Source organism: Lycorma delicatula, chromosome 1 (assembly GCF_047948215.1).
Source record: "Lycorma delicatula isolate Av1 chromosome 1, ASM4794821v1, whole genome shotgun sequence".
Classification (NCBI taxonomy): Eukaryota; Metazoa; Arthropoda; class Insecta; order Hemiptera; family Fulgoridae; genus Lycorma; species Lycorma delicatula.
In genome coordinates this window covers 196,145,309-196,159,693 of record NC_134455.1, presented here as the reverse complement: position 1 = coordinate 196,159,693, position 14,385 = coordinate 196,145,309, and the positions used below count along the sequence as shown (strand labels likewise).

The 14,385-nt window shown below is 28.4% G+C and overlaps 1 protein-coding gene across 1 annotated transcript in view; it reads right to left on the bottom strand.

The window, feature by feature from the left end:
* Nucleotides 1–1,769: 1,769 nt before the first annotated feature.
* Nucleotides 1,770–14,385, bottom strand: part of LOC142326876 (uncharacterized) — a 61,976-nt gene continuing 49,360 nt past the window's right edge. The window contains exon 2 of the mRNA XM_075369611.1: nt 1,770–6,015. Within this exon, the coding sequence (XP_075225726.1) occupies nt 4,510–6,015 (1,506 nt within the window). The 3' untranslated portion in view covers nt 1,770–4,509. The remainder of the gene's footprint in view (nt 6,016–14,385) is intronic.

Here is a 14,385-nt window from a genome sequence, read left to right as displayed (position 1 = left end):
TCACGCCGAAACTAGTCAAAATGGATTCAGGAATGGTCAAAATGGATGATTCCGTTGAAATCTGAAAACCGAAATTTTTCGCGATCACAGTAGGTACTTCCTTTATTTCGTACAAGGAAGTAAAAACATTAAATAGAAGTAATTAAAAAAAAAAGAGAAAAGAAGTACTGTTACCTCACAATGCCGTTTGTGGAGTAACGCTAAGAACCGGAAAAAATAAATTTTTAGTCGTATAAAGTACGAGTAACCAGTTGCAACTAATATTTTTAAGATGGAGGCCGCTGATTTGAAACCCATATTCTTAGCTCACTCAAAGTTAAGGCCTGTTCTGACCAAACTGTTGCTGTGAAGAAATTACAATACACTGATATATTTTATAAATTGAACAGGCTTTGATTTTTATTTATCATTATTATTTTCGCAAGCAAGAGTTTAATGAACACAGTGGTGTCCAGGGACAAAACCCTGACCGGCTAAACATCCCCTGACCGCGAAGGAAAATGCAAGTAACCTTACAGTACGATAATTTTTATTTTATTAGCCATTTTTATGAAATTTAACTAATAAAACTGGTTTTAACCGGTCGGTTTTATCTTCCGTAATATTTAGTCAATATCAATAATTATAGGTGTACATATTAAATGTACGAAGTTTAAGTACTCCATTTCGCAAAAACGGTTCTGTTGGACTATTTATGTTGGACGTAAAAATTGGGGTACCGGATCTTACAAACTTGGGATCACGCTTTTAACAAAGTACAAAAAAATTTATTAAAGAATGTATGCATTTTTTAATAGTTGGCGCCTCAGTTATTTTTGTGGTTCGTCCGACTTTTACGTTTGGAGAACCAAACCTTACATCGGGATCGAGAAACGTATTAATACCAATATATCCCCACGGTTAACCATACTCAGAATTTTAATTTGAGGAAGACCTAATTGTATTTGTTTTAAATCTGCCTGTTATTTAGTTATCTTTCTTGTTTTTTTATCAGTGTTGAATTTTATTCAACTGTATTTATCCAGGTATTTTATTTTTTAAAAATAGCTCATTTACTTGTTCGCAGTTTGAACGTTAACCGTAATTTCATTTTAGTGTATTCACTGTCTTAACAAATTTGTCCGGTTTGCAATATTACCGTTCCAAATAAGAGTATGATTGAACGATTTGCAGTTAATTATATCAGATAAAAAAGAAGTTATAAATGATTAATTATGGCTTATACTAGGCAAACAATATTAATTTATTATTTGATTACATGTTCATACGTGCAAAAATGCCGTGCACGTAGTGATAATCAGTTGTTCTCAAAATGCGAATAATGTTTAAATTTAAAAGACTTACCGAAATAATTATATTAAAATAATAGAAATAATAGAATGGGTGATGTAGCTGAAAACTTTTGGCTAAGTTTACTTACAACGCACACAGTAAAACAGTGATAAGCTGAAGAAGAATTATTTATTCCGAGCGGATTTCTCTCAGAAAATAAAATAGAAAGCAGATCATATAAATTTCTTCTCTTGAATTTACTTATTCGTTAAAAAATCTTATAGTGATTTTTTTTAACAACAAAAATTTATAGAAATTTTTGCCTTTCATAGTCTAAAAAAATATTTCTGATAAAATTGTTTTCGTGTTTGTAAATTTATCATTTATCTTATTCACTTTTGCGATAGGAAAAGTGAATAAGATAAAGTGACTTCTATGTTTCTTCTAATATAAACTGCAATAAATATAATGATATTTTGTAAATAAGACAATACGTGTTTACGAGAGTACTTTATTTATTTGATCACACTAGAAATTTATTTAACAAAAATGTATCTTAATATATATTTTTTAAATAACATTTTAAACTATAATACAATAGAATTTTGTAAAGAATAAAAATAATTAATTACTTAATATAACTTATGTTACACTAGATTTTAATAACGTCCGGTGTCAAGTGAATTGACATCTAAGTAAAGTTTTTGTGCTTAAATTAACCAGAGACATTTTTTTATTTTTAACGTAATCTTCTTTTATTAATATCTTATTAGAAATATTATTTAAAAGTATTTTAATTTTACCTGCGGTAATACTTTAATAAAACACATCTTATTATAAATTTTAAACGTTGTATATATTTGTGTTTTATAATTAACTGGTGAAAATTATACGGTAAGAATGAAATATTACAGTTAATTTTTTAATTATTTATGTAATATATATTTTTACAAATTTCAAAATTAGTTCCGGTGAACAAACAGGTATAAAAGAACATTTACATATATGAAATGCTTTTATTAAAAATTATCTGCCTAATAAAGGCTACACGATCGTAATCTAATATTAGAGGACACCGTTTTAAATTATTATCCTCTTGCAACTTTTAGTTACTCTGTTTGCCATTATTAATAATGTAATGTAATGGAATTTTTTAAAAACATAAAATATTTTATTATAACTTGGATTACTCTTATTATAAATCTTTGGTATAAAGTTGGTAGTCGGTATTTCTATCAAGATTTTAATTATTTGACAGAATTTAATTTCTATGTTTTCTCTTTCGTTATTAAGATAAATACCGGAATAATTTTTATTTCATATCCATCTACAGCGATGTAATCGGTTTAAATTTAACTTACGGTTTGTTATGAGTTCTTAAAAATATTAAAATAATGTTATCATATATAGTTTTGTCCGTCTTGACTGAAAAGCCGATGGTAATGGATGTTTTTTCATTTGATTGAAGTTTTATTTTATTTTTCCTGTTTATTAACTATTCTTGTTTTTATAATTGTCGTTTTTATATTTCAACCTTCATCCTTCATTTTTGGTTTGTTATCTTGACTTTGGCATTGAAATATCTAGCTTTTATAACAGCTAATGCTGTTATAGCTATAACATTAGCGTTAATATTCCAGCATCGCACTGGTAATTGTTACAAAAAAATTAAATTCGTTTCTACGTACAGATTTCAAACTTATAATTTCTTTTTTTCAGTTTACGGTACTGTTATATATGCATTCTGAGTGAAATGTAAAGAAGATTAAGATAATTATTATTCTGAAATTTTGATGATTAATGGACCTCACGAAGTAATTTAAATGTATAACTGCTTCGAAAAGAAATGCACTATTTAATAAATTAGCTTAAAGATAGTAACTACATTAAAAACAATTAAGAATATTTAGATGGAAGCGGATTAAGAAATGCAATACAGAATATTTAGGATATAAAATTTTAAATAAGGCCGGTATTTATATATGTGCAATACTGTTGCAGTAATAGATGCCGTTCTAAGTGAGTACTTTATATTTAAAAATATTAAATTTTACGGTTATTATCCATAAAAATTAGTATTCTTGGACTTAATAATTAGACCGTTAAGCATAAAAAATTAAATTTATAAATTATATATATATAAAAAATCATTTTCAAACAATTATTGATCAGATTTCGATAATTTATAAATATCTTCTAATCCGTTTCTTTTATTTGGATGAATCCAGAATATAACCGTAAATATATTACATGATTGTGACTGTACGACCTAAACGTACAGTTATCCTCGGAATTAATTTAAAAAAACAAAAAAAAAAAAACAAAAACGGTGTCCTGTGAATTATAAAATAAATTCATTTTGTACCATTATTTACAGAATAACCATTTACATAATAATACATAAATATACATAATTATAATAATTGATTAACTTAACTAAAATATAAATTGTTACAGCAGGCTTAATTAAATGGCTATCTTACTTAATAATTAAACTAGCTTAATACTGCTGAAGTATTAAAATAATACACATTATTAATTTATGTACAGTCACTTAGATTATTTCAATAAGTCAATGAAAATAAACATAATATAGACTCCTCATATTAAAGAAATAATTATAATTTTTTACTTGGTTAAATTTTTTTTGCAATTTCAATTTTATTATTATTAGTAAAATTCTGTTTTTCGGTGATTAATGAGTTATTTTTCGAAAATTAGTAAAAAAATTAATGGCAATTTTATAAAGTGACTAGTCCGTATTTAAATTCATTTTGGCAAGTGGTAACCGGAAAATTTTATCGGAGTAGTTGTATATATAAACCGTGTGTAAAAAATTAAACCACATTATTGTAGTTAATATAAAAAAGCTTTGTCGATCTATTTGATAAATAAATAAATAATGCTCGTACATTTGGAAAATAATTATTAGTTCTTTACTAACAAAAATAACTTTGCCGAGAGGATTTCATTCTGTTTTCCGTTTTAATTGTAATGTAACAAAGCTATTCGAACCTAGAAAAATATTCTACTTCGTTGTCATTTTAAAGTAAATTACTTTCTTAATAAGTTAGATAACGTTAATAAATAAGTTATTTACAGAAAATAAATAATTCAGACGATCACAAAGCAACATTACAGAACGCATGGCGAGGAGTCTTTATGGACGAAGTATAGCGTGGTACGCTATAATCCATCGGTGAGCAGAAAAGTCGGTTAGCTTACTCCGACTTAGCGCTAAATTGTAAGGCTATGCCCTCTGAGAAAGGCATCGATTTGTCCAGAGGCTAAGTTACTTTGCGCCGCTGTTTGTGGTGATACGTAATAAAACGACTGTATGGGGCTGGGGCTAAAGCTATTAAAGCGTTGCGGCGCCGGTGTGGGTTTTGGTTGAGATGTAAATTGCTGCGGTTCTTGTTGAAGAAGACTAGTCGGAAACCTATCGTCTGTCTTTCCTTGCTGTTGTTTTCTCTTTTGTTGTTGAGCAAATAGTTGTTGCGACTGCTGTAGTAAAGCTGCCTGCTGTTGTTGAAATAGTTGTTGCTGATATACAGGCGACTGTGGGGCTCGTTCTGCTTGTATATTGAAAGGTCTAGACGGAGTAAAAAAGTTGTTTTGCTGAGGTGTTGCGACGTAAGGCTGTAACCTATGTCTTAGATTGAAGTCTCCGGTCGTCTGAGGCAGTTGTTGGTAGAGAACAGTATTGTACTGACCAGAAGACGGGTCGAAAACGAGCTCTGACTGGTAGATAGGGTCGTTTGAATTCGGTTTTGCGGATGGTGTGCGGGGAGTCGAAACGACATTATTTTCGATCTGAAACTTTTTAAGTTCTTCATCGAAGTTTAGAGGACCCGGTGTCGTAGGACTAACAGGTCGTTTTGTATATACTGGAGTCGGAGTCGGTGAGGCCTGAACGAGCTGCGGCCTGTAAGTTGTAGCCGGTAATTCGGCTATTGCCGGTCTTGGCGTAATCCTAACGGGTTGCCTCGGAGTGGTCGGTGTAGCATGTATGATATTTGTTTTCGGTTGATTTCCTCTCAAAATTTGTGGTTGTATAACATCGTTTACCGGTTGATAGAGAGGTCTAACAGGTCGAGGTGTCACTGGAATTGGAACAGGCCTTTGAGGTTCTTCTTCTTCTTCGGCACTAGACTGTTCTTCTAGATTGCTACTGCTGTAAGTCTGCTGAAACAATGCAGTTGCGGGTCTAGAAGGCTTAGGTAGAGGTCTGAGCGGTTTAATCGGACGTCTAGGTATATTTTCAGGAATATTCTCTTCTCCGCTTTCTTGGGACGGTTGTTCTTCTTCCGGTTCGACCGCATTGGGGTCACAAGGATTACCTGAAACGTAAGTGAATTCACGTTTGTTTCCGTCGGGATCGACATAGCCGTATTTTCCTCTTACGACACAATCCGTTCCTCTGGTCTCCTCTTTAAAGCTTCCATCTGCAGCTTCATATCCGAAGGTGAAGGAGCCATCATCATTAAGTTTATTATAGTTTCGGATGGTTTGGACGGGAGGTTGTCGTGCAGTTTCTGGTTTGAATCTCGGTGCGGCCGATGTACGGGCTCCGGTTGCTCGTCCATACGTATCTTGACGGGAGACCAAAACGGATCCTTCGTCTTCCGGTTGTTCCGCATAATATTCCACTTGCTGTGTGTGTTGATCCGCTTCCTCTGAAGCCACCGGTCGTACACGAACACGTCGGCCGCTTACAGCTACACACAGCAGCAGCAGCAAACACTGAAACAAAAATCCATTTTTATTATGAGTATGTTCATTCATCTGTAAAATAAATTGACTAAAACAGTAACACATTTTTCTACTTTCTGTAGAGTGCACGCAAATTTTTTTCACAAATATCGATATTTAAAATAAAATAAATTATAAACATTACAAATCTTTTTTGAACCCGATTTCTGTTGTTTATTACATTAAACAATTTAGAAAGTAGACTTTCAATGTTTACTAATTTAATTTTTACGTTTTTTATCACTATTACTTTTCATGATTATATTCAATCCAATAATTTTCTAATAAAATTTACTTATTTTTGCCGTAAATGAAATAATAGTTTTTAAATTAAGTAAAAATAATTTCAAACGGAGGAAAGTTTTTATTGTAAACTCCAGCGATATCGATTTATAACATTGATCAAATTAATATTTTCTAAGAGAGTTTCATTTTTTTAAATATTAAAAGGAATATGAAATAACTATATATATATATATATATATATATATATATATATAATGCAGCTGTAATATATATATTTTAGAAATTCTAAATTGAAATTCAATCAAACGTAGGTTTGCGTGTAGATAGAAATAATGAAAATAATATAATAAAGAAACAAACATAGAAACTAACTTTCTCTAAAGTTAAAATGGTTTTTGTGTATGTAATACTAAAGTTATAAAATTGAATTTTTAATTTTTAAATGAATATTTAAAGTAGTTTATTTCTAAAACTACTTAAATCAATCTGCAAAGAAAGATCATGTATTATCTATTTAGTATGAGAACATACTAAACAACTAAACAATAACCAATATATATTTTCATTTCTCCTTTCATACGGTTTGAATTCATTTTCAATAATTTTTATACACGCTCTTTTAAATTTCAATTTTTAAAAGTAATCATCTACTCTGATGACTATCTCAAGATTATTTCGAAAAATACCATTGATTTTATTATACCACAGATTTTCTAGTAGATTTATTCAATAACTGCAATCTCATTTTAATGTTATCCACTTTAGGATTTTGTGACTGGGACTGTAGTGCGGTAAATTATAAGTTAACGTATAAAAATCGTCTAAGTAAAAATTAATTGTGTTTTCTGTGATTGAGAGTTTATTTATTTATTTTTTTTAAAGTAGGTGACTGTGTGAGATTCACGAATCAACCACACATAACATTAATAATTTCACAGATATTCTAAATTTAATAAAATATAGTCTAAAGAATTTAAACTTAGGTGTTTGGATGTATAATAATTTCTAATATAGGTTTGTTAAGAAAAAGGGTATTATGTGCATATTAAAATACTCTTCAACGCGCGCGCGCGTGTATATTCACATAGTGGCAGAGTACTTAAACAGTGTGGTTTTATTTTACATTACAGTCGACACTAAGATTTTTTACTTCGGTACTGTTCAGAAAAAAATAATAATCATAGTTGTTGCGTTTGGTAATCAGGCTGTCATCAATAAAGAGTTTAAATATGAAGAAAAAATCATTGTTTCCATTTTAACACTAATTAATTTAATAAAGCCTTTTACAAAAAAGAAAATTATTAACGTAGAGTTTTGTGGTTCGGTCATTCAGATACAAAATATTTTGAATTAAAATACAAAAATCTTTGCAAAAGATAAAAGCATGATCTATTAACTTTTAAGCACTTCAAAAACTGTGAACTTCTGTCCATAGCAAACATTTTGGTGTAAATCTTTCTGCAGATTTTCAATAAATGAACAGTTTATTCCCAAATAAATTGTCAAGAACTATTACTAATTAGATATCATGTCTGTAACTAGATCATGTCAAGAACAGATATGTGTGGTACTCTACGGGTTGTTATAAAAGTTAAGAATACGACAAAACATGTAGAAAGGAAATGAAAAATCGTTTTTATACTGTTTATTAGGAAGGAAGATATTTCCAGTTTAAAATATTTAGAAGTTTAATAATTCTTTTGCCCAATTCGGTTTTTTGAACTATAATTATCCTCAAAACTTTTTAAGACACAAATTTCATTCTAAGGTGACACATGTAAGGTGAACAGTAGATGAGGAAATTAATTTAATTCAGTATGTTCCATTAATAATATTTTTGAAAAGTTCAGTCTCTAAAAAGAAAGTTATTGTTGATTCAATGGCTCACTGATTCGAATACAAACAAAAGAATAATTTTCAAATAAAATAAACACTATGGTTTCCAGTACAGTTCTCTATATACGTCAACAACGTTTTGTGTAGATAAATTATTATTTTATAAATAAATTACGTATTCTGTAATATGATTATTCTTCATTTCACTTATTTGGGAGTATCTACCAAATATCGTGATTTACGAAATATGTATTTTTAAATTGCAAATTAAAATTATTTATACTTAACACATGGTTATATATCTGTAACATGTTATTCTTAGAAACAAAGTGTTGAAAGATACATATGTAGAGAACGTGCTCCATAAAAAGAATGTGGTCACAACACGTTTTTATTATTATTATTTTCTCTAAATTATAGTGCCTTAAAGGTATTAAAAACTAAACAAATATGTCGCTCTTAAACATATATATATATATATATATATATATATATATATATTTATAATTAAATAATAATGTTGGTATCCAATTACATAAGAATAAAAGAAAGTTTAGATAAAGGTATACATTATTTATGAACTGTTTTACTTTCTTAAACTTTTTTCCGGAGATCTGTATTTCTGCAGGGTGTTATAATCAAAATTGAAAGCAGGTAATTGACCGAGATAATAAAACAATTCTTGCCTACTAAAATAAAATTCCAATTCAGGAAGTTTCAGTAATGTTCGTGTAAGAAATAACAATATAATCAAATTAAGGCTGCTAATTCAATTATATTGTTCTTAAAATGACTATTGAAGGCGTAAACAGGAGACATAAATTTACTACTAAATATGGATCAATATATTGGCATATATTTTAATAATACTTTGATTTTTTTCAAAAATTAACGGTAAATGATATTATTCTTTCTTGAAATCTGGAAATCAGCATTGGGGAACATTTGGACATATCCCAAATTGTGACCAGTTTTAAGGTAGGAAATTTATCAATTCTTATACTTTACAATTTATTAATACTAAAATTATGACTCCAATTTATGAACTGTAAATATTGTTTTGTATTCTGTTACATTTAGAAAGTAAATACATACTAGACGGCTGTAAAAAATAACGATAGAAAAATATATATTTGTTTTATAAAACTTAATCTAAGAATTAAAAAGTAAGTTACTATAAATAATATTTAAAGTTTACTTGTAAAAACGTTACGTGCTTTTTACTTTGCTGTAGAAAATTTGGTTTTAACTTAATTTAAAAATATAGTACAGATTCGTGTATTTTTCAGGCTGTCGGCTGTTATAAGCTTGAAGTATGATTCGTATCAGTTTAAACGGTGAACTGCTTTACTTATATTTTTATATTTGTCGGAAAAATTTATGAAAACATCTTGAGTATTTACATATATTTTATATTTACGTATACTTGCATGCATGTATACATGTATATTTGTATTTGCTACATCGACACGTTTTTATTATAAAACTGTACGCAGTGTTTTAAGAAGAAAGATTAGCAGTAAATAAAAAACGGATATGTAGTATAAACATATAAGATATATATTCTGTTACTTAAAATTAAAGTAACACGTAATATTTTACAATTAATGAAATTATTTTAAACCGACTTAACTTGCCCAGATATTAAACGGAAATATTTCTTCTAACTTCTGGTACTTTATAAACCGTTATAGTTTAGTAATGGTAGAATTTTTTTATGAAAGCTACTTCTACTAAATTACCAGTCAAGAAGACTGAAAACATAAATCGAGCAGAAATATTTAAAATAGAAGGTAAATTTATAGAAAAAGATTGGTTTCTGGGTGAAATCATAAAATTTTCTACAGTAATTCAGCGGACAACGAAAGCGACAGAAAAAATAGCAAGAAAGTCTTTTAAAGAATTTATGCTTCTTAGTTACTGTACTGATACGTAATGAAGACCTAACTGAACACTGAGTGAAAAATCTTCAAATTAATTAAAACCTATTTAATACTTACTATTCATTAAAATACAGCACGAATTCCGCAAAATTTAATAAAATGTTTTTACTAATAAATAAAACATTTTATTAATCAACAAATTTTATTAATAAGCAAAATAAATGTCTTTTGCGTTTCAAAAATATAGATAGAAGAATTTAAAAAAAAGATATCGTCAAAGTGTAGTGTTATTAATCCGAACTCTAATATGAACAAAATACCGAACTAATTAGGAAATCGAATTCTTTTCAACACACTGATATGATACGAATTTTATGAACACATCATCATGCAGAACTTAATCTAACGTTCAGTAGTTGTCGTAAAATAATCTGTATTGTGAAAAAATGTGCCTTATTTCTATTATTAATTTATTAAACAACAATTCTGAGTTCGTTTCTTTAACGAAATAGCCTTTTGTAAGAACGCAAGTATTTTTTTTGTTATTATTCTTTTCAAAACATTAAACCCGTATAATGTCGTGATTATAAAATTAAGTTTAAGTCATGAAATAGAGCCGGCTATAAACTGAATGTAATTTTACAATAGTAAATATTACAGCATCCTGAAGCCACTATAAAAAGAAATTATATATTACGTACGCACTGGAAATTGAACTGTTGTTGTTGCTAGGGGCTAAATCTAATGGCCTTTGAATGTTGTGTAACCAGTTTTTACCCGTGTCCGTGTATAAAAAAAATGTTATATTTTTATCTCGTATTAGCTTATAGCATTTGTATCGCTTGTAAAATTGCTTGGATTGATTTTAATTTTTTTTCTAATTTGTTAAATTTTCATACATGTTATTATATTTTCTTTCGGTAATTTTAGTTTTAAATAATACATAGTGTATTTTTCTGATCTGTTTTGATGACTAGAACGCTCACTGTTTTACTCGTGGTTTACAGTGGTTTTTTACAGTGGTATTTGGTTTACGTAAGGACCTGAGGCACCTTATGAGGCACCACTCAAATTCTCTTGTGTTTCTTTTGAAACTAGATATCATCTGCATTTTAGTTATTTTACAGAGATACGCATCGGCTGTTTGAAGAAAAGATACAAAAATCAACCTTCATTTCCCAGTTTTCTAGTAATTAATGCCGTTTGTAGGAGTGACATGTATATCGTGCAGGTGTCAGAAGTCTCGGACGGTATTCACGTCAGTGGTCCTTTACTACTAACATATATATTCGCATAAATTTTGCAATGTACAGATGAATATAATATTATTGTTAATATTATTATCGTTAATTAAAAGTTGATATTTCTTCTTGCGAACGAACTGTTTTTCCTAAAATAATGTTCAGACAATTAATATTTTCTACGACTATGGATTGCAATCGGCATGGCTTTTAGATTATCGGTGAATACTAATCGTAACTGTTTTCAATAAGAGTGGTGACAACGGAGTTATTTAGTCGACTGTAATCTATAAAACACGAACAAATACTGTTGCTTTCATTATATAAATAATGATATTTTCATTTCAGTAAAAGGAAATGTAGGACATAATTAAGAGTAATTACGTTAAGAACCTGTTTGTGAATAATGTATTCTTTACATGTGAAGGTAAAGGTAATTTTTCTGAGAATTTTACATATGAAATTTCTGAATTCATTACCTGAGTTTCATTATCATTAGTTTGAGTTATAATTCTTGTAGTAACTATTTGTAATTGATATTTCTTTCGATTAGAAGTTTAGAATATTTGAATTTGAAGCGTAATAAAATTTGTCCATTCGTTTAGATGTTAGATTTTCACTAAATCGAACTTTGTATTCAAATGGGTCTGAAGCATTATTATTGTAGAAGAAAATTTTATAATATATTTAACCCTAGTTTTAAAAAATACATCTTATAATTTATTAAAATATCCGTTATAATTTATTTTTGTTACTTTAAACGTACAGTAGCTTAAGAATGCAGTTAAAATATATAGGGGTTTTGTATTCCATGTTCCCTATGCGGAGAAGTTCAGTTGCACGCAATATATTTAAATCCATTAAAGTGAGTTTGAGAGCGGATTCTACGACAGGTTGATTACTCTTATTTAATAGCGGAATGATGAATTGTTCTGTAGATTGCATAATCTTTACAGCGGCACTTTTTATATAGATTTTTCTACCTGATTTCGCCTGTTTGGAACAGGTTACTCGAAGTTAGGATTTCTTATCTTTCCTTAGACATTATAATGACTTATAATTGGGAATTCAAGTACCCTTATTGATTTAAGACGTTCTAAAAAACAGCAATAACTTTTATTTTAACTTACATAACCACTAGAGTTTATTTTTAGTAGTTAAGAGCTCAGATATACAACAAAAGTCTAAAAACTTTACACTTACACTAATCGACATAATTTAAAACATTACCTTAAAAAACTGACAGATAATACTATCACGATTCTTTTTAAAATTATAAATAAAAATAATGTAATAATTTTAAATTAATCTTTGAAGTAGATCAAATCGAGTACGTATCTTTGTAAAAATATTACCCTGAAAGATTCGAGCGCCTTATAATACTTTGCTTTTGGAGGGAGTCATCAGTCGCTTTAGTGGTTTCATGCTATTCTGCAATCGTTTCTGTTCTCTCTCAATCCGTTAACCTAAACATATTTACTACGTCCTATCTGTTTTAATACCTCAATCTTTGTCTTCTTTCACAGCTTTTACACTCTGTACATACCTTTATTGGTAAATTAATAAACCTGGGTTTCTTAGTATACTGAGAACTAAATACGAGTAGTTCGCTTTTATTAGATTCTTCGAAAAAATTTCTCTTGTATTTTCTTAAGACATTATTTCAAACTTAATCGACTCACCTGATTATCCTTCAATTTCCTGACAAAAAGATCTGTTACCTACCTTGTTAATTTCCTTCTGCTGCGAGTTCTAACTTATCTATTTTTTGTTTTAATTTATCTAGCCTATCGCTATTTTTTAAACATCTAATATTCTCCGCTCTGAATCAACGAATCTGAATTGTTTTCATGGTTTTTTATTATCTCTTTAGAAACGATTAGTTAGTTTAATCTATCCTCCCGTTATGGTAGCCGCCACCCTCTAAGCTCCTTCTCCGACGACGGTGATTTTTAGAGTTATATTTATAATCCAGCACATTATAAAATGAATTCAAATCAACTATAATTAAATTTTAAACGTTCAGTTACTACTCAGCCATTCTATCGGTTAATCATTAAAACGAACAACAATTAAATTCTTGATGTAGAAAAAGAAGTTTTCATAGATAACCGTTATTTCATCTTGCAATAATTTTTTTAAGTTACTCACAAAAAATTATCTAAATGAACTTTAAAATTTGCAATTACAAAACCGTATACGAAACTTCTGAATAATTCTATCCACTTATATTTCAGCGCATTAGAGTTGAGCATACTAAAAAGAAAAAATCCTTTAATTTTTTATAAATAAAAAAAAAATTGAAAGGGATAAAACAGCTATAAATAATTAATTAAAGAAGACATTAAACTTAATAACGATTGTATTGTGAAAATTAATTATTTGCTTTTATTATAAAAATTGTTTTTATTACACAATATTTATTTAAGAATATATTACCTACACCTGAGAAAATATTCATTACACCTATAAGAACAATTAATGATTATTGTTATGTGAAGCTTGTTAAAAAAAAACCAACGTAATTCTACAACTTTAAAGTTCATAAAGAAAAAAAAAACTTTAAATTAATCTCACAAGAGATCCTTAATTCATATCTTTTCTTTTAGAATTAATTTTTCGATTTAATTTGAGTTCAATTTCATAAAAATGTCTTTATTGCTCTTAAATATTTAATTAATTGTTTCTGACTTCGAGGATTGAGAAATTTTGAGAATCATGAACATAATTTTACTACAATTTTTGAATTGTTTTTCCAATAAAAGTTGATTATGAAAATCTCATCGATGATTATTTTAAAATTTATTACTAGTTCAAATTTCTACTATTTTCTTAAAGATGTGTAGTTTTCCATACAGCATAAAACGAAATAGTAATTTTAATAGCTTATTTTTTAATTTCTTGAAATATTAGCTCGTTAACAAATGTTAAGTAAAATAATCCATTTGTTTCATTAATGCTGTGATTAACCAGGATTGAAGGTCCGAATTTTTTTTAATTTGTTTAAAGTAAACTTGATTAAAATGTTCTACTATATGTTTTGTTAAGTCTAAAATAAATTCCCATGTTATTCAACTTCTTGTGTGATAAAAGTGGAGCGTTTATCTCATTGTAATACAAATCTAGGTGAAAACTTTACAGTGAACTTAAATCGA